The sequence below is a fragment of the Pristis pectinata genome, chromosome 5, assembly GCF_009764475.1.
Source record: "Pristis pectinata isolate sPriPec2 chromosome 5, sPriPec2.1.pri, whole genome shotgun sequence".
NCBI classification, from domain to species: Eukaryota; Metazoa; Chordata; class Chondrichthyes; order Rhinopristiformes; family Pristidae; genus Pristis; species Pristis pectinata.
In genome coordinates this window covers 72755427-72779738 of record NC_067409.1, presented here as the reverse complement: position 1 = coordinate 72779738, position 24312 = coordinate 72755427, and the positions used below count along the sequence as shown (strand labels likewise).

Sequence of the window (24312 nt, the reverse complement as noted above, 5' to 3'; positions counted from 1 at the left end):
TACCTTCTCGTGCAAGATTGTGGTCCCTGCATCAAAGCTGTGTTTAGAGACTGCTCCATGACTTTAAGGAATTTTGAAAACCTTTCCACTTGTTATGAAGAGCTCATGCATTTTACTTTTAAAATATTAAAATTCATCTTTATTTCCAGCATTACATTATATACTTTTTTAAAGAAAACATAGAGTATTATTGTAAAATCTGTTTTTCTAGGTCTAAGAAAATGAGAAACTATTTTTGGTAGCGTGGCTCAGGGATCCTCAGAACAGAAGGATCTGTAACTGAATTCCTCTGCTGAGCAAACCGTGTAACTGTTCCTTTGGGAATGTTGCAGCCTGCACTGGAGCTATTTCTGTTTCTTCTTGTACTTACAGTGAGTGCTATTTGAAGACTTTTGGACAGCCAGGGCCTTCATAGATTTCACTGCAGCAAAGGCTTGGGAGCTGGCAAGGTTGGAGTTAATTCTGCTTAAAATGACTTGGTTGGAGCCACTCCTTTTGAAACGTTTGTAGGCGCTGCAGTTAGTTCGATGGTACCTTTTGTACTTAAGGTCCTCATTGGAGAAGTGAAAATCTAGGGGGTCATTGCAAGAGTGACCTGAAGCTACTCGGTACAAGCGCTTGTCCAACTTGGCAGGGTTGGTCTTCTTAAAGCAGACCTCGACCCTCGGTGGCTGCAGACAGCTCAGGTCACTACGCCGAGACTTCCTGCTCCTCTTTGTATTTTTCCTTGTGCAGCCGGTCTTTGTGCCAGCAGCCAGCGACATCTCTGAATTTCTCCATCGCTCCTTCTGTATGGTGAGAAACTGGATCTTTTCCATCTGCACAATGCGATCTATTAACTGTTCCAAGGGGCTGTTGGGCCTCACAGGTAAAGCTTCCTTCCATTTATGGTCCTCCAGCAACGACAACTCACTGAAGTCTATGCGGTTGAACGGTGGTGGCAGGAAGTCCGGGTAGGGGTATTGATTGCTTTCTTGCTCATTGTTACGGCTGGAAGAAATGTCATCAGCTTTGACAACCTCTGGGCTAAAGTCCAAACAGGACTGCTGTGAAAAGGGTTGGTTATCATGTGAGCAGCTTGCCTTATTGTCAGAAGGTTTTAAAATCCAGAGGGGGAAGAAGAAATGCTGTTTATCTCTCTTGATATTAATAGGTCTGTAGTGAAAGGAGTCGATTGGGTCATCGTCACTCGGGTGGCAACCACTTCCAGGTAGGACTTCTCCCTGAGTGTTGTTCAAAGCAGATGCACGGGATCGGAAGGCTGAATGATAATGGAAGTTGCGCTGCGGACTGGAGGTCTGGAGGCTATTGGGCAAGTGTTTGAGTTTGTCCTGGTCGGAAATGATTAAAACGTTTCTCTGCTCTTTCCCCAGTGCCTCAACTGAACATTCTCTGAAAGTGGACAATGTATTGGAAAGATGAACATTGTATGTTGCTGGTTTACACCGTCTACAGAGCAGAGAGCTCTCCATTTTTGCCCCCCAACTGGCCCACTCTCTGTAAAGGGTCTGCTCAGCAGGCTGGCTGGCTTTCATTGGAGCAGTGAGGGCCCATTCTGCACAGGGACTGCACTCCCCCGCTGCAAGCAGCAAGCTCTGCTCCCACAACCGTCTTGGCAACCATTTGCCCAAGCTTATCTGAGGTCAAAACCATCAGCTTGAATGTCTGCAATTGTCTGACACTCAAAAACATTCAAAAAAACTTGCCAAAACTATTAAAAATTAAATAGCAATAATGCTTTCAGATTATTTGAAATATTAGAACTTAAAACCAAAAACACTCAAATCTCTTTAAATGTTTTTAATACAGTTAAACTAACCCAATTAAATTTACAAGAATGTAAATATACATTGTATTATCCCTTCCCCCTCATACTATGAGGCTGCATTCAAATGAGTGCAGCACAAGTTGGAGGTGAACATCCAAATGCCTGTGTTCCCCTACGCCTGGTGTCCTTGCCCTTCTGGGTGGTCTCTGCAGGGTTTTGGTTGAGTGGTGGGTTTGGGGAAGGGCTGCTGGATAAGCTGGGCAGATAACTAGAGTGCATGTTGAAGAAGGTACAGTGCAGCATGTACATTTCAGGTGGTGCACAGTGTATAAACCAAGTGTGCAGTGTTTTTGGACCCAGGGAGAGGTTGTGAGATTGCAGCCAGTGTAATGTCAAGTGCACCAGTACACACAGGAGCAAACCAACAAAGGATCTGAGAGAAGGAGACAAAAACATGACAGAAGTATACAAGGGGAAAAGGGAAATTCTTTTTTTAACAAAAACCCTGGAATACACAGCAGGTCAGACAGCATCTGTGAAGAGAAAGAAACTAAGTTGAAGTTTTAGGTCATAGACCCTTCATCAAAAAAACAGAGAGAATGGGAGAAGTTTTCCTTAGAAAAAAAAAGAGAGCAAGAGGATAAAAGGAGAAAGGGGTGATCAAGAGGATAGGGAATGGGAAAGTTCAGTGGAGCAGATGGGACGGGAGGAGGAATGGGGAAGAAACGGAGGAGGAGAATATTGGAAGGATCTGGGTAAAGGAATAGAGAGCAGGGAGGAAAGGAATGTTGGGGAAATGATGGAGGTGCAGGGAGGAGGGAAGGGTGGGGGAAGTTTGGGAGGGGTACAGGACGACGCAGTGGGGAGAGGAATCAGGTAGAGCTAGGGAGAGAGTTGAAAGAAGGTCAGTGAAGAGATGGAAAGGAGGTGGAAAGACAGAAAGATGAGAGGTGGAGGAAGGAGCAGAGAGGAGGAGGAGAACAGCACCTCAGCATGGGAGCAGGGACAGTGCCACTCAGGACAGGAGGGGCAGAATCAAGGCACCATCTGCCTCTCAGTGCGGGGTGGGCACAGAATGAGCTGCTGCAATCCACCTGCTGCTCCTGGAGAAGATGAAGTTGTTCCATAGGATCGGAGTGAACCAGGACAGCACAATGCTCTCACTGTGTCCAGAGGTGAACCACACAGACAGAGGTTTGGGAGACAAGCTACTAAGTCCCAGTTTTAAATGAACATGAAGTGCCATCCACTTGTTAGTGACCACTTTAATATGTTGCTGATAATATAGGAGGTCCCCAGGTTTTGCAAGGGTTCCATTCCGAGAACTGCCTGTAAACTGAATTTTCCATGTTGGAAACGATGATTTTCCCCAGAATCGTAACGTGAAATCTTTATCCTTGACAGCCCTTGAGGATGATTTGCAAAGGGTAGACTGGGGAAGGTCAGTGTAGGTGATATGAGTTGTTACCAGCAAGTGAATGGTGACAAATGTTTGTTTGAATGCAGCTCGGGTGGAGTGATTGGGGAGGGGGGGTGGGTGGTGGGGAGGAGCTGATCTACAAATCAGTGAGAAAACTATCAGTGGTTTTATAAAGTGTGTGCTAATGAGAGGCGCTCAGAGCTGGTAATGTTTGATCTTACCTCAAGAGGAGTTTGGAGAAGGCATTGGCTTTTTCTATGGGTGATATTTACATTGTTTCCTGATGCAGAGACTTGAGTACTGTACCTGAGAGCAGAGTCTGGGAGAATTTGTGAAAGTTAGGCCTCCTGTAACCTGGGGACCTCCTGTACCAGCAGTACAGTCAATCCATAATTTTGCTTTGCAGGACTGATGCTCACCTTCTCCTGGTGACAACAGCTTGTTCCATTTGTTGATTTGTTGAGTTTTTCTTCAACACCTGCTCTGAATCTTGCTCAGGCTTGTAGAGCTACAAAAATAACAATGGTCAAGAGCCTTCTTCAAAGACATGGGCACTGGCCCAATAACTGAACTTAATAATGGCTTGTCTCCCATGGACACATCCCAAGCCTGCCTTTACTGTGCCCCAGGGGGCCAGCTTAGTTTTACACTGATATATAAAAGTTCCCTGTGGTTTCCACTCAGAGGTGCTGTGGGGAGGATGGAGCAAGTAACCCATCTCCCAAAAGGGCATGATTTCACTGTGGGGCATCCCAAACTCACTTGCCCATCCCACATACCCCCAATCCCACCTCCCAGAGTCTCTATTGCAGGGTGCAGTCAAATGTTGCCTCAGCGTACTGACCTGCTCATCCAATTCCCTGTAGAAAACAGGTGGGATATTCTGAGGCTGGATCCTGAAATCACGGCTCCTGATTCCCTCTCCAATAGACCCATCAAGCAGGAAATCAGTGGTGATGTTACCAATAAAATACATGGAGGAAGGAATAAAACAGCAACCTCCAGTATCCTCAATTAATAATCCAAAGATCCCTCAACAGCCATGAAATTTAGTTCTGCTCTTCTCAAATAATAATTTGCAAGTCAGAACATTAAATTTTTTTTCAGGTAGTTACATTAAATATGTACTTGAAGAGAGCCAAGTTTACAATACAACCACACAAGGGCACTATAGTTACTGGAAGCCTTGAGAACAGCGGCAAGAGATACTGTAGCTGCTGAACGGCAGCATTGAGACGTACCTTCCTTAACTCTCTGCCTTTTCCCATCGTGCTTAACTCTGCTAGTTTCTGGATCAGCACCCTGTACGATGGCTGTTAGAAATCAGAGCAGGAAACATTACTGCCGTAGAGCAAAGGAACACTGGTTAACAGAAGGTGGACCTGGAGGAGGGGGCAGAGTGTGCAATTCAACAATATCTGGGATGCAGGGGACCAAAGTGTGGGATTCCTTCAGCTACTCTGCTCAGGTTGCTTTAAACACCAAAGTTATGGCAGAGGAGGAGGAGAGGATCATGCAACCAGTAACCCTTCTGATGGTGTGTACAGTAATGGGTAACATTTGAAAGAATCGGTCCAGTGGAAGGGAAAGGCTGGGTTATAAATGAGTGTAAGGCAGGGGATGTTCAAACAAAGGCATCCACAGGCACAAGCAGACACAGAATCTGTGGTCACCCTTCACAGTGCGAGGCCAGGAGCCACGGTGAGCAGTTGACCATGGTAGTGTTATGCCCTTATTCGCGATTAATTGGAAGGTTTATGCACAGGACAGGTTAGATGCCTTCTGTGGACGCCTGGACTAAGGGGATGAAAATGGTCGCTCAGAAACGAGGGCAGCATTCCCCACCTCCGCTTCTCTCTGCCTCACACCAACTCAGGCCAGATCCCCTGGTACTATTTCACACCTTCCATGACTTTTGCAAACCTAGTTCTGTTCCCACTCCACCGTTTCTCCCCCACTCATGCCTACCAACAGCATGTGTTATACCGAGCCCACCGCACTGCTTGAGCAATCCGATTAGCAGCCTTCCTTCTGCTGGTGCACCACAGGGACATTCTATGGCACTTCCCAGGTCCACTCACTCCACCTGTCGCTTGCACCAGCCCAGGGAAACTCCCCTTGGGATTCTGAAATGGCGGAAGATACTGGACCAGATTGGACACCAAGTCCTGACACTAATACAGCTAGTGAACCATCTGGGGCCTCCTGAATGAAGAGCACAGAGACATGGCCTTCATTAGATAAGATTTCTGAGTACTATTCCTGCATCAAAAGCTCGGGTGTCACAGTCACAGAGAGATATGGCATGGAAACAGTCTGTGCTATTGATGATCATCATGGGATAAATATTGTCCAGAGGACCTGCCAGGACTTTTCCTACAGTGGTTTCTTTTAGATGGAAGCATCATCCAAAAGTCAGCCACTCCCAACAGTGCAACGCTACTCCAGCACTCCACAGCAGCATCAGTCTAGAGTGACACATGAAGCCACAGTCACACTGAGTACCCATTTTTGTACTAATCCTTTTTATTCTCCCCACATCCCCATCAACTCTCCCAGATTCTACCACTCATCCATACTAGGAGCAATTTGCAGTAGTCAATTAACCTACCAACCCACGTCTTTGAGATGTGAGAGAAACTGGAGCACCCAGTGGAAACCTACACAGTCACAGGGAGACCAACGCAAACTCCACACAGACAGCACCCAAGATCAGGATTGAACCCAGGTCAGTGGAGCTGTGAGGCAATGGCTCCGCTGGCTCACCAGCATGTCAGGGAACTGTATCTCAACCTTCTCCCGAGCATCATCAGGAGCTGCAGAGGCACCCGAATCCAGCTGCTTCCTGCTGAGATTCTGCATCCAGTTGGAATGACTTCACTCCCTCAGCATCAGCTGCGGTCACTGGGCAGCACTCTCACTGCTGAGTCAGAAGGCTGTGGCTTCATGTGTCACTCTAGACTGATGCTGCTGTGGAGTGCTGGAGTAGCGTTGCACTGTTGGGAGTGGCTGACTTTTGGATGATGCTTCCATCTAAAAGAAACCACTGTAGGAAAAGCCCTGGCCGGTACTCTGGACAATATTTATCCCATGATGATCATCAATAGCACAGACTGGAGCAAAAATCAAACTGCTGAAGGAACTCAGCGGGTCAAGCAGCATCCGTAGAGACAGAAGGGTGGTTGATGTTTCAGGTCAAGACCCTGAATCGGGACTGATGCAGTGTCTCAACCTGAAATGTTGACAATTCCTTTCCTCCTGATGTTGCTTGACCTGCAGAGTTCCTCCAGCAGTTTGATTTTTGCTTCAGATTCTAGCATCTGCAGTCTCTCGTGTCTCCACAGTACAGACTGCCTGGTCATTTTCTCAGTGCTGTCTGTGGGAGGCTGCTGTGCCCAAATGTGTACTGTGTTTCTTGCATTACAACAGTGACCTATCTTTAAAAGGACCTGAGTGCCTGCAAGGTGCAGAAGATGCTGTAGCAATGGATGTCTTTCCTCTTTGCCAAGAACCCCTTAGAAGAAACTGAGTTTCTGACAGAAAGTCACCATTGACTCTGATTCTCCTTCCACAGATGCTGCCTGACCTGCTGAGTGTTTCCAGTATTTAGTCTTGTTCAAGAAATTAACAAGAGTCAGGAAGGAGAAACTGCAGCTGATGAGCTGAAGCCAAGGGTAAGCACAATGACAAAAGGCACCAATACCCAAAGCTGATGTTAGGACAGGAGGTGTTAAACATCTCCAACACTGGTATTCAATGTGCCAGGATCTGCTGATAGCCTGTAACTCGAATGTTCACCATTCTGTTTATACATGAGTCAAATCGCTACCTGCCCTGGACCCACACTGAAGCATTGTAGCACTAATGATATGGAAGCACAGATATCATTAGGGGTTCAGCTACCTGAGTCATCTCCTCAGTGAGGATCTTGTGGCTGTGCAAATCTTCACCTGCCTCTAATAGTTCAATATCAGTTCCAGAATTTGGCTTAATTAAAGTTTCCCAATTTAAGAAAATATTTTGAGATCATTCTGTAACTCGTATCTGTATCAAGTACATGGATGAAGCTCACACACGTAACAGTAGCTACTGGGGGCTAGTCCTGACACATCTGACATACAAGTGAGTGGGCAGAAAGTCACAGCACACATCTGGTAGAATTTTTCTTAACATCAATGTCAATGAGCTGGCATTAATGTGAACGCTCAGATGACTGACCATCGAGGTGAAGATAAAAAAAATAGTACTCCACTGGCTGAGATGGAAAGGTCCTGTTTTGCTGAGCTACACATCCATACATAACAACCAGCCAGATATGTAGATCACTTAAACAAGGCATTGATTAGGTCAGAGGACTGCAGGCTGTTCTGGGCTGCCCTTGCAAAGTTTGACTCTGTGAAAAGGGTACAATAAATACCCACTGAAATGATTCTCTCCAGCCACTCTAAGAAATTAGGACCACTTTCACAGGAGGAATGCAAGGTGGGTCTAATGGAGGTTTTCAAAATTCTGCAAGGTTTTAAGAGGCTAAATATATCATAGCAGCAAATACACCAGACTATCACCAGGAGAATAAAGAGGCACATTGGGTGAACTGTTTTCACGTGGTGGGTTATTGCACAGATGGAATGTTTTACCATCATTGAGGTAGACCACAACATTATTTCAAGTGGAATTAGATGTTTAATGAAGTGTAAAAGGAATTGAAATTAGGATAGTTCCAACTGAAGACTGGGGGTCCTGAACAGAATAGCCTCTTGATTGGTTCTAACTTTCTGGATTCTAGCTAACCTTGACCAAGACAGTAAACAACTGTTTTTGACTCATCCTTTAATTCATCAACTTAGTAAAGTCTTACTGGAGTTCAATGTGAATGTGCAACATAAAAATAAGCCTTGTGGTTCACAACTAAAATTCAGTGTTAAAATATGAGAAATACTTAATGCTGTGGAAGTTTGCAGGGAACAGAAGGAGAGCATTTAGATCATCATCACGGAGCTAAGAAAAATAATGCCCAGGCATTTTACAAAGCAGTGTGTGTCTGTGGGTCCTTGGAGAGGATGCTTCTATGAAAATCTCCATTCTAAATTCAAGTTTCACAATAAAAGCTCCACTGCTCAAAATAGATAACATTTGGAGTACTAACTCTAATTATGTGACTTACTAACTGAGAATGAAATGTGAAACCATTCCCAATAACATAGCTGCATGGTACAAAACGTCTGTTTAATTGGCTGGCATCATTGAGCTGGTGGAAAGGTAATAGTTATTCCTCAGTCTCACTCTGACTTCCATGTACTGTGGCATCTTCTTCCAAAAAAGCAAATTTGTCTGTGATATGGCCCCAGATTTTAAAAAATTTTTCTCATAACATAGGAGACCATTCGGGCCATCGTCTATGCTAGCTCTGAGGAATCCCATCAAATCCACTCATTCCCTTGCAAGCTAGTCACCCTCATATTCCTATCAACTCACCACTCGCCTGCCCACCTACACAAGGGATAATTTTAGAGTTTGATTAACCAATCAATCAGCTTCTTTAGGAACTGGAGCACCCGAAGGAAACCCACACAGTCAAAGGGAGAACGTGCAAACTCCACTTCGACAGCACCCAAAATCAGGATTGAACTCAGGTTGCTGGAGCTATAAGGTAGCAGCACCAACTGCTACACCTCTGTGCCAATGTATCAGATGACTTGCTCAAACAGAGTCACCAAAGGAAGATATCATGATGAATAAAGCACAATAAAAATCAAACATCAACGATAAGAAGGTTGTAATACCATCAAGAAGAAAATCAAGAGAAATTCTCACATGAGTCTCAGCCATTTGAGCTGGATAACTGGAAGTGGGTGGCTTCTGTGTAACTGTGTTACTATCCTCAGCAAAGAACAGGGAGGGAATGGGCAGATATAATGGTGGACACAGGCACAGAGTCAATGTACACTTGGATGAAAGGAGTGCCGAGTTGAGGAAAGCCAAATGCGTAGATCATTGTGTTCACTAATTCAGGAAGAGAGTTCAGGTGGGTTCAATCCACTTGCCTCCACCCACTGACCTGATAGTTCTGGGTGCTGCACCCAAGGCAATCAGCGGAAATCTGTCCTTGTCAACATTGATATAATTATACAATTGTGAGAGGCATAGACAGGGCAGATGGTCAGAATCTTTTCCCTAGGGTAGAAATGTCAAATACTTAAGGTGAGAGAGGGAAAGTTTAAAAAGGATGTGTGGGGCAAAGTTTTTTTTTACACAGAGAGTGGTAGGTTGGTGGCAATGGAAGCAAATATGATAGTGGTGTTCAAGAGGCTTTTAGACAGGCACATGAATATGGAATGGAGGGATATGGATCATGTACAAGCAGAAGGGATTAGTTCAATTTGGCATCATTCTCGGCATAGATATCATAGGCCAAAGGGCCTGTTCCTGTGCTGTACTGTTCTATATTTATCAATATGTTAATACAATTCTTTGAGAAACAAAACAAGTGAAAAGAGAAACAGAATGGTCATAATTACCAATTTACCAAAATCCCAGGCCAGGAATAAATTCAAAGAAATCACTTACCTTGTCTCTGGCTTCTGCTGATATACCTATGGGAACAGAATTATATTTATTCCGTGTTTGTGTTATAAGATTTTAAAACTGAATTCACTGTGGTAACATTTCTTAACAAAACTTCAAAACTCACTATTTTTTGTGAAATCAGTTTCTGCCTTATTAGAAGTTCTGTTGTTAGTGGACAGATCCAATTCCAAGCCACAGTCAGGTGCAATCTGGATTAATACAAATATTTATCATTAATTTTATTCCTGATGCTAGCACTGGGAATATAACAGAAAATGCTGAACATTATAAGCCAGGCAGCAGCTACACAGGGAGAAACTCAACTAATGTTTTAAGTCGATGACCTTTAACACTGCTTCTCTCTGCAGATGCTACCTGACCTGCTGAGTGTTTTCAGCATTTTCTGTTTATTTTGTATTTCCAGCAAATGCATTTTTTTACTTTCCAAGCGGCAATGGTAAACTGTACGCAATGTAACAATCATATCTGCAATGGGTTAAAGCCACAAAATATTCTTCTTCATACTTGATTTGAGCATGAGATGCATCTGTATGTACACAGATCAGGTTGAAGTTATGAGCCAGACTTTGCTGCTTCTGAGCACCCAGTAACCTCTGCCATTGGCCAGACTTGCCTCTGCTGTATCAGCCCAGAACATTCTTACCTTGGCCAAGAACATGTGCTGAGGAACAGGTTTTTCAGATTTTTACCCTAGGGGTATGTGCTGAGGTTTATGTAGTTTACTGTTCTTGGTTCAGGTTTTGGACTGGATTCATTTACTACTGGGGCTTGCTCTTCTGCAGTAGCCTTGGCACAGATCCAGCAGGCAGTCAAGCTGCTTGTCAACCATCAGATGCAATCAAGAATGTGGAGGAAGGCATCTGCTTGGAGTGTGCTTTTTGTTGGTGGGCATCTTCTGCCTGCAGGATTTCCAAGGGAAGCTGCTGTAGGCTCCTGAGAGGAGATCAAAGTGCCACTGTGACTTCTGTAGACCATCTTCCCAATGCAGAATGAGCGTATGCTGAGAATGCACATGTTCAACCCTTGCAGATGTGCAGACTTTCCTCATTGTCAGCTACCTATTCAAGAACTGGACAAATGAGCGTCAGGTCAAGGTTATGCTTAACGCAGATGCAGAAGAGCCATAGTCCACCCACCCTCCAGCTTCACAAGCAGAAGAAGTCGCAGCTCCGTTGTCTGTGTAGGATAACCCAGAGTGTGGGCACATGGCACTCTCCCGAACTGTGATCAGCTGCAGGTACAGTAAGCAGGAAAGCCACCCAGTGAAGAAGGGCAAGTGCCCCAACCTGTGGAGGGTGGGGAGGCAGACCACCTCTACAGGGCCTGCCCTCAACCGGAGAGCTGATGGGATTGTTGGGAGAACACTAACTCCTAGTGTAGACAGGTGCTTGATGGTCGGTGTGGACTTGGTGGGTCTAAAGGTCCATTTCTGAGCTCTATCACTCTGAGTGAGAAAGGAGCCCTTTTCTCTGTGTGTTTACTAAGGAGGTACGGAAAGGAATGCAGCAGTCCTTATTAAGGTTCATCCCGAGCAGCTGTGTAACACAGGACTCTGATCTACAGGCTGTCTCCAGGGACACAAACTGAGACAAACATTGACTGCTGCTGGAAGGTTACTGACTCAGTGAATGACACACTTTGGTCTGCCTGAAACTTGTTTGTCTTCCAAGGAAAGGACAAGTCCGTGACTGAATGTTGCTGACTGGCACATTCCAAAGTGTGGGAGTATGTGCTGAGGGACACACTGAAACTTGGTGTAATCACTGTAAAGGGTTTGTGAGGAAGGACCACAGTCTAGGGCCCTGACACCTCTGGATACTGACAGGTTGGGTCCTGTGTAACACTCTAAATTGTCACTGATGAATATTTGGAAAAGAAAAATTGATGCAATGTTGGCATAAACATCATAAACTAATGTAATGAAATACCTGGAACAGTGACAGAAGATAATACAACGTCCTGCACTATATCACTGTAAATTTTATGAAATAAAGTATATTACAAGAAATAAAATAATTAGATGGTACCGGGCTGCTGTGCATGCCTGACATCCTTCCCATATGCAAATCAGAAAAGTGACCATGTCTAAAGTCTGTACTCAGATTAAGGGTTTCAGTGCAGCTAAAAGCACGAGATACCAAGGGAAGTCTCTGATTTCACAAGGGTGTGTTTGAAATTTGCATTGCACAGAACATAACCAGTAAGTCGATGAAAATTGCGCACAGTGCAAGCTGGAACATCCAGTAGGTTCAAGTGTAGCACCATGTCAGGACGTTATTTGAAGGTTCCTGAACCAGCACCACATTTAGATGAAGATCTGTAGGTGATAGAAACACCAACAGCTGGATGGATGGCAATTAGCTGAGGATGTGACATCAAAAAGGAGGCAACTAACTATGCCAACGAGATGGCTCCTCAAGCAACAGCCTGAACAACAGCTCAAGTGCCTCTCGCTGGGAACACAATGAGCCGATGTGGGACTATGATGCACAGTCCACCACGAACCTGTTTTTGATGTACTTGCTTGCCCCAGAGCAAATCACAGCGAAGGACCAGCACAGAACAGGGCATTTGGCCCAAGCTTGTGCTCTACATCAACCTCATCTCACTCGCTCACTCTAGCCTTTCCAATAGGTTCCTCTAAATTCCTTTAAATGCATCAGTTCTATTCTCCTTGACCACTCTCTATAGGACCAAGTTCCAATATTACCATCAACTTGGGTAAAGAAACTTCTCCTGAATTCCTTACTGGATTTATTGGTGACCATCTTATATTGATGACCTCTAGTTCTGAAAGGTAGATGTTCTCATACGTGAAACATCTACCTTTCAAACCTTCGCAATGTTAGGAATCCTTATCAAGTCATAGAGAGAGCTAGAGATAAGGGTTCCATTCTCACTCAGAGTTACAGAGCACAGAAATAGGCTTTCAACCCACGGAGTCCACACTGACCATCAAGCACCTATCTCCACTAACCCCATTTTATTCTTCCTACAATCCAATCAATTCTCCACACATTCTACCACTCACCAACACATTAGGGGAAATTTACATTGGCCAATTAACCTAACAATCCACAATCCGGAAACAGAAAGAAGCCCATGCAGTCATAGGGAGAACATGAAATCTCCACACAGCACAGGGGGTCAGGATTGAACCCAGGTCACTGGAGCTGTGAAACAGCGGCTCTACTACCTGTGCCAGTGTCACCCATCCTGTTCATCCTATCCTGACAAGTACATCATTTAAGTTCTGATATGATCCTTTTGTATCTTCTCCAGTGTCTCTAAGTACAGTAAAACTCTGATAATTCAATGTGCAATTGTTGGCTCACAAGGGCCCTGTTTCCTCCATTCCTTTTAAACTCACTGGGGCCCCATTTCTCCCACTCCCTTTAAACTCACCAGGTTCACTGGAAAATTTATTATATTTTAGTATAAATAATTAAAAGAATGTTGGGGTATTAATAGGTGTAATAACCAAAGGTCCAGGAAACCTGCTAGTCCAGCACAAGGGTCACCAGGGTACCTGATTATGGGAGTTTTACTGTACTTTATTTAATTTGTAGACCAGAACTGTGTCTAAAACTCCAAGTGTGATCTAAGCAAATTTAATACTTTTCTGCTTTCGAATTCCATCTCTTTAGAAACCCTGCCTGGGTTTGACATTTATTTTGTAAATAGCCTCACTCAAGGTCCCTCTGCACTAACTGTCCTTTTAAATCCCTATCATTCACTCACCTTCACATCAATGACATATTAATAAAGTAAACAGAACTGCTTATAAAAACACTGTGAATAAGTACCAAACGTAATTCAAGATTAATAACTTCAACAATGATAAATGCTTTATGTTTTTTTGCATCAGAACAGACTGTTTAATAATTCTACCCATCTCCAGTAATTCTACAATGGCTTCAGAAAAACAGGAGGCAAAGGCAATAAGCTCAGAGGCAATGTCCAGTTAATGCCCTTAACTTCTGCTGCTCAGTCCACCTCTGTTAATTCCCACTTCATCTTAACATGCTAATCCTGCTCAGCAATGAACATGCTCACAATATAACTGTGGTGAATCACAGCAAATGTACAGCACTCCACAAAAAGGAAGAATTTACCCTGTCAGTCCTTGAACATAATGTGCTACAACATTATAGAGGTTTTCTGTTCAATAATAAATGAACAGAAAGCATTCTCAAAACCACAAACTAAATCTCAAAGGCTTTTGGGATATTGCAGAGCTTGATGACCAGGGAAACACCTATCACATGTCTCCAGTAGAGCTCTGAGGCCCATCAAACATCCTGCTCACCATCATATGATGCAGCAATTAAGCACTCTCCAATTGTATAAAGAAGGCTCTACTAAGAAGAACAAACAGATTTGTAAAGTTTTTTTTCAAATAATGTTGCAACTGAGGTTACTCATTAATGGTCTTAGGCAGAGAATTCAGATTTCATCCTTTTTTGGTGCTAAACACATGCTATGGATAGAATGGACTGTGTTCTGTAGCTTACAGTTACCTTTTAAAACCATTTAAATTTCTGCTGTCAACACAATGTTTTGGCATCAATTTTAAAAAGAAAGTCAGGTATTATCTGTAACAATTCATGCAACAAGGTTCAGTGCCCAATTCTATGCCCCTCAAACAAATGAAATGCAAAGAATAAAAAAAATTCATATTCTCATTTGTTCTTATAAGATACAAGGAATTAATTTGGCCCAACAAGTCTATGCAGGGTCTCAGAACAATCCCATTCCCCCGCTTATTTCCCTGTAACCTAATCTCTTTCAACTCCACCCCACTTCTGCTACCACCCACTTACATTAGGGGTAATTTACAACAATCCACATCTTAGCAATGTGGGAGGAAACCAGTGAACCTGAGGGAAACCCTCACAGTGACAGGGAGAATGTGCAAACTCCACACAGACAGCACCAGAGGTCAGGATCGAACCTGTGTTTCTGGAGTTGTGCAGCAGCAGCACTAACTAGTGCACAGGAGGCCACTTGGCCCATCATGTCCATACTGGCTAAAGTGCAATCTAGTCTAATCCCCTCCTTCAGCACTGGATCAAGGAAATCAGATGTGATCTTCCTTTAATTAATTCACTTGTGCTTACCTTCAACAACTTCTCTTTCGATTCCTCCCACTTTCTACATATCAAAGGTGTAGCCATGGGCAGTTGCATGGACCCTAACTATGCCTGCCTTTTCATTGACTGCGTGGAGCAGTTCATGTTCCAAACCTACTCTGGCACCATTCTCCAACTCTTTCTTGAAAAAGCAGTCTGGGTCAGTCCCAAAACATGGACTATCCATTTCCCTCCACAAATGCTGCCTGAACCACTGAGTTCCTCCAGCATTTTGTGTGTTGCTTCAGATTCCAGCATCTGCAGTCTTGTGTCTTAATGTAAACTGCTTCTGTTTAATCTCTGCCTCTCTAAATGAGGGTTTATAATATTGCCTAAAATAGATTCTAATACCTTGTCCACCACCGCTGTTAAACAAACTGGTCTTTAATTATGCCTTTCTCTGTTTTTAAACAATGGCACAGTGGCAGCAGTCTCTAATCCTCTGGCTACATTCCTGTAGGACCGAAAAATCATTGTCAGAGCCTCCACAATTTCCTCCCCTGCTTTTAACAGCCCTGGGATATACTTCACTAGGCCTAGAAATGTATCCATGAAAATGTTAAACCCCTTAACACTTCCTCTTTTGCTATGTTTATCGAGCCTGATATTTCACACTCATCCACCTTAACTAGAGCATCAGTATCATCCTCCTTTTTTCTGAAGGCATCTCCATTAAGAATCCTTCCCTTCCTCACAGCTGACCTTTCTGATTCCCCACAGGTTCTCCTCTTCCCATCATTATCCTTTTGCTTTTTACGTACAGAAGTATCCCTGGATTTTCTTTGGTTTTACTTGATAGTGTTTCTTCATGCCCTTTCCTTATTTCCTCTTTAGTTTCACTCATATATTTTCCATATTCTGTTTTCTGCTGTATTAAGCTTTGTTACCCCCAATACACCTTGTCATCCAGGGGACTCTAAAAATGCCAGGCCCAATCTCTTTCTCTGTGGGACGATGTTCTCCTTGGATCACCTGAATGCCTCAGATTGCTCCAAGACCGATTTATCTTCAAGCAGATGTTTCCAATTCACTTTTTCAGAGACTAATAAAATTAGTGAGAATCGTATGGCTCCAGAGTGCTGGATGGTTGGCATGGACTTGGTGGGCTGAAGGGTCTGCTTCCGATCTATCTGTTTCCAAATCACTTTTCCCTTGTTGGTTCGAATCCAATTTAGAAGCCTTATTCCGATTTTATGTTTGTCTGTTTCTATAACTACGCTGAAGCAAATTGAATGATGGTGATTACTACAAAAAATGCTCTCCCACTAAACAGCCAAAGATATATCAGAAACAACATTATTGTGGTTTGCGCAGTGCTAAACAGGATATGCACTCTATGAAAAATTTCCATTTATCACAATGATCACTGGAATAGGTTTCAGGCCTCAAAGGAGCTCTCCCCTTGGAGGGCACAGCAGAGCTGCCATGGTGGAGGAGGGACAGAGCGATCTGTGGGTCTGGGCAATGAAACCCTCTGCCCTCATCAATTCCAGTGCCGTGAGTGACCTAGTGTTACTGCGGTGAACCGGATGATCAATGAGATAGAGATAGCAGTGAGTCCTCTGATTGCAGCCTTTTAATATAGTGCACATCAGTGATGGATCAATGGTGATGAGGTTGTGAATTACCTAAGCATTGAGAACCGATGCTGGCAGATGCTGAGTGCAGGATATTAACATCAGAGCGAAGACCCTCATATAGAGCTTTGTTGCTGATGACCGTGCAATGTGCTCCTAGATTTTTTGAACTAAAGGTTGAAGGTTGCAGCCAAAAGCTCTGACTTGTTTCAGCGGAGAGGAAACAGGGAATGCACAACTTGTGACTCATCCAGTGCATAACTGACACTGGGAAAATGTGACGCACTCGGACAAACTGCACACAACTAGGCCAATTACTGATGGGCACAATTGAATCTGGAATTGGCCACTAGCAGAATCGAATCTAGGTTAGATTGTTTTAATGTATGATTTATGCTGAAAATGGGCTCCAATGGATCCAATTTCTTAGTATTAGTTCCTTATCTATTGGGATGCATCATGATGAGCAATGGAACAACCATCACCCTTCTTCTCCTGGTCTTGGAAAGGATCTGTACATTATCATTTGCAATGGCATCCTAGTGTAAACTTTATATTTGTTGAATAGCCCCAATACAAAATGTTATGCAATAAAACAGACAGTGCTGAAACACTCAGCGGGTCAGGCAGCACCTGTGGAAAGGAAACAGAGTTAACCCTTCTTCTTTCATCTGAAATACCAACTTTGTTAGAAAAACTTTTGTTTACAAAAAACTTACACAAATTTATTCATATTTATAACTACATATAAAAATGAACAGTTTCAAAGCCACAAAATAAGTGATTAAATTACCTCCACATCCAGGCTTCACTTCTAGGGATTAGGTCTCAGAAGCAGAACCGTTAACTTTACTCAGAACTGGGTGCATCACATATGCAGAACAGTGCAGTTCAGAATCCATGGTTTAAAAGATCCAGGAATCATTGGCAAAATAAGATTTGGTGGAAGAATAAAACTATTTGGAAAGACTGTGAATTCAGGAGAACTTTCACACACACAGGTGGGAATACGGAATTCACTCCAACATGGAGTGGCTCCCATCAATAACTGGGATGTATTTAAGCGAAAGATGGATCTAGTCATAAATGAGAAACAAATAGAAGGATCTGGTGGATAGGGAGAGACAATGAGGGGTGGGAGGAGGTTCAGGCGGAGCACAAACATCTTTGACTTCCCAGTGTCATCTAAGAAATGGCGAAGCTGCATTGTTTTTGGATAGTGACTCAATGTTAAGGATGGATTATAAATTGCTTAGTGGTTCATTCAACTTTAAAAAGTGAAACAAAATCTGGTCTAGTTCATAAGAATATGGCATGCAGCTGAGATATGCAGCCACGACTCTTATATTCCTGAAAAACAATTTTAAGCATCTGTGCAACTTTTTAAGTTTGTTTAATCACACAAGATTCTGAGAGAGATTACATGATGCTGGAGGAACTCAGTGGGTCAGGCAACATCCATGGAGGGAAATGGACAAGCGATATTTCCGGTTGAGACCCTTCATCTGGACCGAAAGATAGAGGGGAGGTAGCCAGTATAAAAAGGCGAAGGAAAGGGGTGGAGCAAGAGCTGGCAAGTGATGGATCGATCCAGGGGTGATGGGCAGAATAGAGGAGGAGAGAATGGGAATAGCTCCAGAAACTGGGAGGTGACAGGTGTAAGCGACAAAGAGCTGAAGATGATAGAATCTGATAGGAGAAGGCAGAGCATAGACTCAAGTGAGGGAAGTGGGAACAGTGGGAGAAGTGTGTGGGTGATGGGCAGATGGAGTGGGTGGAAGAGGGGAAAGAAGCAAGTGATGGTGGTTGGCATGAGTGTAGCAAGAACTGGGTAGATAAAGAGGAAAGAGAAATGAATCTCATCAACCGACAATGAATCTCGGATGGTGTGTTGCCTCCCTGGTGCCAGGGTACGGGATGCCACGGACCGGGTCCAGAATATTCTAAGGGGACAGGGTGAGCAGCCAGAAGTCTTGGTACACGTAGGTACCAATGACATAGGTAGAAAAAGAGAAGAGGTCCTGAAGGAGGAATACAAGGAGTTAGGGAGGAAGTTGAGAAGTAGGACCTCAAGGGTGGTAATTTCAGGATTACTACCTGTGCCACGTGCCAATGGTAGAAAGAATAGACAGCTCTGGCAGATGAATGCGTGGCTGAGTGACTGGTGCAGGGGGCAGGGCTTCAGATTTCTGGATCATTGGGACCTTTTTTGGGGGAGGCATGACCTATTCGCTAAGGATGGGTTGCACCTAAACTCCAAAGGGTCCAATATCCTGGCGGGAATGTTTAATTTAGGTGTTGGGGAGGGTTTAAACTAATCTGGCAGGGGGACGGAAACCAGGATGTTAGGATACAAGATGTTAGAGTAAGGGAGGAAGTTTATAGAAACAAGTCCAAGACAGTGTGCAGTGAGGACGGCAAGAAGGACAGGCAGGTGAGAAGTCAGGATAATTTGCTGAACAATAGAAGCACAACAAATCAGGATGTTAGGATACAGGATGTTAGGATAGAGAATGAGGTATATAGAAACATGTCTAAGATAGTGTGTAGTGAGGATGGTAAGAAGGACAGGCACGTGAAAAGTCAGGATAATTTGCTGAACAATAGAAGTACAACAAAATCAATAGCAGATACTGTACTAAATGTACTATATTTAAATGCACGTAGCATTAGGATTAAAGTAGATGACCTAGTGGCACAACTACAGGTTAATAAATACGACATTGTGGCAATCACCGAGTCGTGGCTTTATGACGGATGTGATTGGGAACTGAATGTCCAGGGATACACAGTGTATAGGAAGGATAGGTGGGTAGGCAGAGGGGGAGGTGTGGCCATGATGGTTAGTAGTGATATAAAATCAATAGAAGGGAAGGACATTGGGTCAGAAGAGGTGGAATCCTTATGGATGGAGCTAAGAAACAGCAAGGGTAAAAGGACAATAGTAGCAGTTATATATAGGCCCCCTAATAGCAGTCAGGAAGTGGACGATAAGTTGCAGTTTGTAATAGAAAAAGCGTGCCAGAGTTACAATGTGAAGATAATTATGGAGGATTTGAACATGAAGGTGGACTGGGAAATCCAGCAAGGCAGTAGATCTCAAGAGAGTGAGTTTGTGGAATGTCTATGGGACGGTTTTTTGGAGCAACTTGTTGATGAGCCCACCAGGGGATCGGCTGTTTTGGATTGGGTGCTGTGTAATGAACCAGAGGTGATTAGGGAACTAAAGGCAAAGGAACCATTGGGAACTAGTGATCACAATATGATTGAGTTCAGTTTCAAATTTGAGAAGGAGAAGCTGATAACTGGTGTATCAATATTTCAGTGGAACAAAGGAAATTACAGTGGTACGAGAGATGAGTTGGCCCAAATTGATTGGAAGAGTAAGCTAGCTGGAGGGACGGCGGAGCAGAAATGGAAGGAATTTCTACAAGAAATAAGGAAAATGCAGGATAGATATATTCCAAGAAAAAAGGTTTTGAATGGAAAAAAGGCACAAATGTGGATAATGAGAGAGGTGAAGGCTAAAATAAAAGCAAAAGGGAGGGCATACAAGGAAGCAAAATTTAATGGGAAAACGGAAGACTGGGAGACTTTTAAAAACCTGCAGAAAGAAACTAAGAAGGTCGTTAGGAAAGAAAAGATGAATTATGAAAGGAAGTTGGCAGATAATGTTCAAAAGGATACTAAGAGTTTTTTTAAATATATAAGGAGTAAAAGACAGACACGGGTTGATAGGTTGATAGGACCAATTGATAATGGTGCGGGAGAGATTATAATGGATGATAAAGAGATGGCAGAACTAAATGAATATTTTGCATCGGTCTTCACTGTGGAGGACATCAGCAATATACCAGTTAGTCAAGGGTCTCACGGAATGGAACTGAGTTCAGTTAAGATTACTAGAGAGAAGGTGCTAGGAAAACTAAATGGGCTAAAGACTGATAAGTCTCCCGGACCGGATGAGGTGCATCCCCGAGTTCTGAAGGAGGTGGCTTTAGAGATAGCAGAGGCATCGGTGATAATTTTCCAGGAATCAATAGACTCTGGCATGGTTCTGGAGGACTGGAGGGTCGCAAATGTAGTTCCACTGTATAAGAAAGGTGGGAGGCAGCATAAAGGAAATTACAGACCTATTAGTCTGACGTCAGTGGTGGGAAAGTTATTGGAATCGATCCACAAGGATGGGGTTATGGAATACCTAGAGGTGCAAGGCAAGATAGATCCTAGCCAACATGGTTTTGTGAAGGGAAGATCTTGCCTGACAAACCTATTGGAGTTTTTTTGAAGAAATCACAGGTAGGGTGGATAAGGGAGAGGTGGTAGATGTTGTGTATTTAGACTTCCAAAAGGCCTTCGACAAGGTGCCGCATAAGAGACTGATTAATAAGATGAGAGGTCGTGGAATTACAGGTAGGATAACAGAATGGGTGGAGCATTGGCTGGTTGGCAGGAAGCAAAGGTGGGGATAAAAGGATCTTGTTCTGGTTGGCTACCGGTTACTAGTGGTGTTCTGCAGGGTTGGTGTTGGGGCCGCTTCTTTTTACCTTGTACATTAACGATTTGGATGATGGAGTAAATAGTTTTGTGGCTAAATTTGCAGATGATACCAAGATAGGTGGAGGAGTAGGGAGTATTGAGGAGACAGGAAGGTTGCAGAGAGACCGAGATAGTTTAGGAGAATGGGCAAGGAAATGGCAGATGAGATTCAATGTTGAGAAATGTGCAGTTGTACACTTTGGAAACAGAAATAAATGGGCAGATTATTATCTAGAAGGAGAGAAAATTCAAAGTACAGAAGTACAAAGGGACTTGGGGGTACTCGTGCAGGATACCTTAAAGGTTAACCACCAGGTTGGATCGGTGGTAAAGAAAGCGAATACCATGTTGGCATTCATTTCGAGAGGTATAGCTCATAAAAGTAAGTAAATGTTGACGAGGCTCTACAGGGCACTAGTGGGGCCTCATCTGGAATACTGTGCACAGTTTTGGGCCCCATATCTTCGGTAGATGTGCTGATATTGGAGAGGGTTCAGAGGAGATTTACGAGGATGATTCCCAGAATGAAAGGGCTTACGTGTGATGAGTGTTTGTCGGCTCTTGGACTGTACTCACTGGAGTACAGAAGAATGAGAGGGGACCTCATAGAGACATTTAAAATGTTGAAAGGACTGGACAGAGTAGATGTGGCTAGGCTGTTTCCCTTGGTGGGTGAGTCCAGGACCATAGGGCACAATCTTAGAATTAGAGAGTACAGGTTTCAAACAGAGATGAGGAGAAATTTCTTTAGCCAGAGGGTGGTGAATTTGTGGAATTCCTTGCCAGGTACAGCAGTGGAGGCCAGATCATTGGAGGCGTTTAAGGAAGAGATAGATAGATATCTAAATAGTCGGGGTATCAAGGTATGGGGATAAGGCCGGAAATTGGGGTTAGAATAGTTTTTTTTGCGCCTGCTCTCCCCCCCCCCTCAATTTCTCATTTCTTTTTTCCCTTTTCCTTGGAACAGACTCGATGGGCCGAATGGCCTGCTTCTGCTCCCTTGTCTTGTGATCTTGTGAGAAAAAGGACAGAGAGGGAGCAATTTACCTGAAGTTGGAGAATTTAATATTCATGCTGTCAGGTTGTAGACTACCCAGGTGGAATACGAGGTGCCCAGAGATTAATTCTTCTGGGGGGGGGGGGGGGAGATCTACAATTTAGGGCATTGTCTGAGGATAAAGGGTTCACCATTTATCATTGAAGTAAGAAGAAAGTTCTTCATACAAAAGGGGAGTAAATCTTTACAACCCTCTGCTTTGGATGCAGTCAATGAGTACACACGTTTTCCTCCATTTACAAAATGCCATTGACATTTTGGGGGTACATTTCTTCAATTTATGAATCCATTTATTGCTATAACAAATAGCATTTATACTCGCTAAGCATAGTAACACACGCTATAAAATTTCCATGGTGCATTTTGCCCAGCCTTTTCACTTTATGGAATTTCACTTAAAGCATGAACACAGCCCTTTTATAAAATCGAGGAGTGGGTGTTCCTAGGAGCAGGTAAGTGGATGGAGACACAGGAGACTGCACATGCTGGAATAGGGACCAACAAAGATGCTGGAGGAACTTAGTAGGTCAGGCGGCATCTGTGGAAGGAACTGGGCAGTCTACATTTCGGGTCGAGACCCTTCATCTGGACTGAAAGATAGAGGGGAGATGGTGAGATAAGAAAACGGAGCTGGCCCAAGATCAACCAGGATCTCACAGAATGGCACCACGGGCTTGAGCCGCAAGTTAATTATTTCTGTCTGGTTCCGAGCCTTGATGTGTGGGTGTGTCTGTGTATGTGAAATGTTGTAGGTGGGTGTGTGCACGCCGGGGACTTGGGAGTGCGGAGGTGTCTGTGTGGATGTGAGAGGCTATGCGTGTGTGGGTACGTCGGGGGGAGGAGGGGGGTGCTCTCCCTTCTTCCTCAGTCATTGCCAGCCCATGGGTGGGGTTTGGCAGCCTAGCAGTGCCCAGCACTATGCTCCCGGCCTGTGGTCAGGATAGTCCTGAGGCCCAGTCTCACCTGCTGAAGCTGGTCCACTCCACAACGGTGGAGGGCCGGGCTCCTCCACACGCCGTTTATTGCGGGGCAGCACATTGCCTTCCTCGCCCTGCGACAAGGAGACAGCACCATCAGCTATTGGAGTCACATGTCCCTCCAATCCAATCCAATCCAATCCAATCCAACCTGCCCCACCCAGCCTCATCCCTCCAGCCCCAGCCATCTTACACCGACGACCGCTGCGCCTGTTCCCGTTCCGGGCTCCAGAACTTGCTGTAGTTGACGGCCAGGTGCTGGCAGCCCCGCCTCCAGTCCGACCCCATGACCGCTCCGCCCGGCCGAGCGCCCCCTCCGCACGCAACAATCCGTTGCCATGGAGACGCGGCGCCCTCCGTCTCCCAACCCCCACTGATCACCACTCGGCGCTGCACAACCCCCCCCCCCCCCCTTCCCGGGGCTGGTTACAGGAGAGGAGTCGCTCGCACTGCTGGGGTAAGGAAAACTTTTACCGCTCTGATCATCAGCAGGGTCGCTGAGTGGAAATGTTGAATGTTTCTGGCTCCACAGACGCTGCCTGATCTGCTGAGTATTGTGTTGAGGTAGTCAGTGCACTCACAACCTCACACCCCCAGCAGGTCCCCCACACTGACCACCCCATCCCCAGCACATCTCCCACACTGACGACCCCACACACCAGCACCTCCCTCACACTGACCACCCCACGCCCCCCACACCCCAATGAATCCCCCACACAACCCCCCCCCCGCCACACCCCCACACCCACCACCACCACCGCCCTCCCCCACACTGACCACTCCACGCCCCAGCACATCCCCCACACTGACCACCCCACACCCCCAGCACGTCCCCACTGACCACCCTCAGCTCCCCCACACTGACCACCCCACCCCCAGGACGTCCCCACACTGACCACCCCCAGCTCCCCCACACTGACCACCCTACATCCCCACACTGACCACCCCACACCCACAGCATGTCCTCACACTGACCACCCCACATATTCAGCACATCCCCCACACTGACCACCCCATACCCCCAGCACATCCCCCACACTGACCACCCCACACCCCCAGCATGTCCCCCACAGGGTAGCGGCCTATGCAATAAATGACTCACAGTGACATCTGTATGTCATTAGATGGATGCAGTGTCCCACAGTGTATGCACGTTGAACCTCGCTATTTCTGCAGGACTTCCGTACAGGGACTGTTGTAAGGTTCACCTAGTTATTGGGTACATCAGTGTGTGAGTGATTGTGGTGAAAACTC

General features: G+C 44.8%; 1 protein-coding gene across 1 annotated transcript; it reads right to left on the bottom strand.

Moving 5' to 3' along the window:
- Nucleotides 1–344: 344 nt before the first annotated feature.
- Nucleotides 345–23346, bottom strand: LOC127570977 (uncharacterized). The gene is made up of 7 exons (XM_052016946.1): nucleotides 23252–23346; nucleotides 23045–23132; nucleotides 9880–9964; nucleotides 9756–9781; nucleotides 4430–4501; nucleotides 3608–3696; nucleotides 345–1392 (listed from the first exon to the last, which is right to left on the bottom strand). Exons 1-7 carry the CDS (start codon nucleotides 23344–23346, stop codon nucleotides 345–347), a joined length of 1503 nt encoding a protein of 500 aa, XP_051872906.1.
- Nucleotides 23347–24312: the final 966 nt, after the last annotated feature.